This window comes from Glycine max, chromosome 13, assembly GCF_000004515.6.
Source record: "Glycine max cultivar Williams 82 chromosome 13, Glycine_max_v4.0, whole genome shotgun sequence".
Taxonomy (NCBI): Eukaryota; Viridiplantae; Streptophyta; class Magnoliopsida; order Fabales; family Fabaceae; genus Glycine; species Glycine max.
In genome coordinates, this window is record NC_038249.2 from 33196237 (window position 1) to 33199534 (window position 3298).

Here is a 3298-nt window from a genome sequence, read left to right on the forward strand (position 1 = left end):
GAGAATCAGGACGCGGAGTTTAAAGACAAGGTGCACATGAGATGCTAAGCTAGGTGAAGATTATAAAACATTATTAGTTAATTAGAGGTGGTACAGTTTGGATTTGGCCAGGATTTGATTACCCTCGGAAAGTCGAGCAGGCAATGTTAGACAAAAGGGACAAAGTCACTGGTTTATTACATTGTCTAATGCATTTTTCTATCTCAAATATAAAATTGGTGGACCATACATGAATTATTATTTTTTGTTTGTGAACCTAGTAAGCAGTATCCTCGTTTATTATGATGTGGGGATTCCGGATTTTCTGCAGTCAGTAAAGTGGCTGCAAAGACCTACATCCAAAATCCCATGGTTTATATATTTTTTCTTATATTTTATTAACTATTTTATAAATGAAAGAGAGAATTTAAGGTTACAATTTTATGCACACGTTTTTCTTTTTGGCTGTGCAGGGAATCCCATTCCGTAAGATTTTACCGGAAGATTTTGGGTTACCTGAGGCTGATATTTCAGTAAACTGCTATTGTAACTGCTTCTGCAAGGACAACATCTGCTATTTTGTGAAATGATATTTAGACACTCTCATTAACACATTATTTTTCTTCATATCTCTTTCTATCATATCTGCATTTTTTCAGTCAATTAACTTCTCTAGGTATGCAGGGATTATTTTTCGTTGTTTAAACTAGTTTGATACAGACCAAACAGTTTGAGTTCCCTTTACTAGAATTAGTCACAACATTTATTAAGCTCGGTTCAGAAAAGGAGTAACATACATGCTTATATCTATCTCTAAACATCAAAACTGAAAACAAGGAACCCCAGTAATAGTGACATCATAGATTAGTAATACTATCCAAGCTGTGAATTAAAAACCACAGAAAAAAATCTGTCCCTACTCAATCTTTTATCTAGTACAAGTAAACATCAAAATGAATACACCAGAATCATATGCTTAGACGTTCGAATATATTGCAATTAGGAATACAAGCTACTGAATGGATATTAGATACCGCACAGGTGCATCAACAAAAAAATGGACATAAATTACAAACAAGTGAACTGACACAAAATTGATATTCAGATACCTCAAATACCTTCCCTATTCAGCATCTAATTATTAGTTCAGCGGACACAAAAATTGTCAATTTCAAATCACACTCGTTCAAACTAGAACAAGTAGCTGGAAATAAGAGATTCTGAATCCAATAAAAAAAATTGACCCCAAAAATGAAAATTAGGATTGAATATCCAGAAACAAGAATGATTCGATTCTACTTAAGGACGAACGCACTAACTCAACACAATACCACCACGACGCTGGATATGTAGTAAAAACAAGTATCAGCATATTACAAGGCATGCCCAAATAGTCATCTATCTATTTTTTTTTTTTTTTGGTTTTTCTAAATCCAATTAACACGGTTCAAAACACAAAAAAAAAAAAAAACATAACCTTATTATAAGAAACAACTAAAAACACTAGCAAACCCATAATCTAGATTGAAACGCCACATAGCAACAAATCATTCATATTCATTCAGAGCGATTGGCGAACCTCTCAACCTTGTCATCGGTCAAATTGATACCAACCATGGCTTCCCCCAATCCACAACTAACCTCTGCCAAAACCTCGGGGTCACTGTAGTGAGTCACGGCCTGAACAATTGCCCTCGCACGCTTCGCGGGATCGCCGCTCTTGAAGACGCCGGAGCCGACGAAGACGCCGTCGCATCCGAGCTGCATCATGAGCGCGGCGTCGGCGGGGGTGGCGACTCCGCCGGCGGCGAAGTGGACGACGGGGAGGCGGCCGAGCTGTTTGGTCTGCATGACGAGGTCGTAGGGCGCAGCGATGCTCTTGGCGAAGGTGAAGACCTCGTCGTCGTCCATGTTGCGGAGAACCCTAATGTCGCTCATGACGGAACGCACGTGGCGAACGGCCTCGATGATGTTGCCGGTGCCGGCCTCGCCCTTGGTGCGGATCATGGCGGCGCCCTCGCGGATACGGCGGAGGGCCTCGCCGAGGTTGCGGCAGCCACAGACGAAGGGGATGCGGAAGTTGTGTTTGTTGATGTGGTTGGCGTCGTCGGCGAGGGTGAGGACCTCGCTCTCGTCGACGTAGTCGATGCCGATGGCCTCGAGGATCTGGGCCTCGACGAAGTGGCCGATGCGGGCCTTGGCCATGACGGGGATGGTGACGGCCCGCTTGATGTCCTTGATGAGCTGCGGGTCGCTCATGCGGGCCACGCCGCCCTGGGCACGGATGTCGGCGGGGACACGCTCAAGGGCCATGACCGCGCAGGCACCGGCCTCCTCCGCGATGCGGGCCTGTTCCGCGTTGACGACGTCCATGATGACGCCGCCGCGGAGCATCTGGGCCAGGCCCACTTTAACGGAGAAGGGGGACTTCTTGGTCTCGGTGATTGCACCGTTGCCGTACACTGTAACCACACCGGATCCTGATCCTTCCATTGATTTTGATTTTGAGGGGAAAGAAAAAAAAAAAGAAGATATGTGGTGTGTGAGAAGTGAGAAGAGAAAGGAAAAGAATTAGAAGGAAGAAGGAAGGATTGTTGTTGTGCGGTGAGGGTAAGGAAAGAGAGAAGGGTTAAGTAGCATTCATATCTCTCGAATTTGGGCTAGCCTTTCAACCCTTCCAATCAAAACCAGCCACGCATTCCTCTACTCCCTCATCAACTTATTATTATCTTCCTCTCTCTCTCTCTCTTTTTCACTTTCATTTATTTAATTTAATATTTATAAGATTTTTTTCTTTTATTTTTTGAGGTCTTCTTCTTCTTTTTTCATTTTTACTTTCAAATCTTATATTTAATGACTTCACTAATACACAAAATTGTATTAAATTATTAGTATCGAATAATTTAATTTTAAAATATGCTAAAAATGTTATTTTAAAAGTTGAGGTGTATTTTAGTGATTGTTTTAAATAATATCAAAGGCTAAATTAGTTGTCATTTAATATTAACAGTGATCATTATTACAGTGATTGTTAATAAGATTTCGTACATTACATGCAAATTTTAAAATTTACTTAAAATATATAAATAGAAATAAATTAGAAATTTAATTATTAATAATTAATATTTATTACAATATTAAATCAAAGTATTTTTAAAATTGAAAAGAAAGTTATTAAAATGAAAACAGATATTGTATACTAAAACCCTCTATCTCTTGTCTTTTATATATTTATTATCTATTTTTATCCCCAAGAAAACACATAAATGAAAACATATAATGAATATCTTTTATAGCCATTAAATACTTCAATTCATCT

The 3298-nt window shown here is 39.6% G+C and overlaps 1 protein-coding gene across 1 annotated transcript; it reads right to left on the reverse strand.

Annotated features, from left to right (window-relative positions):
* Nucleotides 1-1218: 1218 nt before the first annotated feature.
* LOC100816306 (pyridoxal 5'-phosphate synthase subunit PDX1) lies at nucleotides 1219-2669 on the reverse strand. The gene has a single exon (XM_003542937.4). It carries the CDS (start codon nucleotides 2470-2472, stop codon nucleotides 1537-1539), a length of 936 nt encoding a protein of 311 aa, XP_003542985.1. The 5' UTR covers nucleotides 2473-2669; the 3' UTR covers nucleotides 1219-1536.
* Nucleotides 2670-3298: the final 629 nt, after the last annotated feature.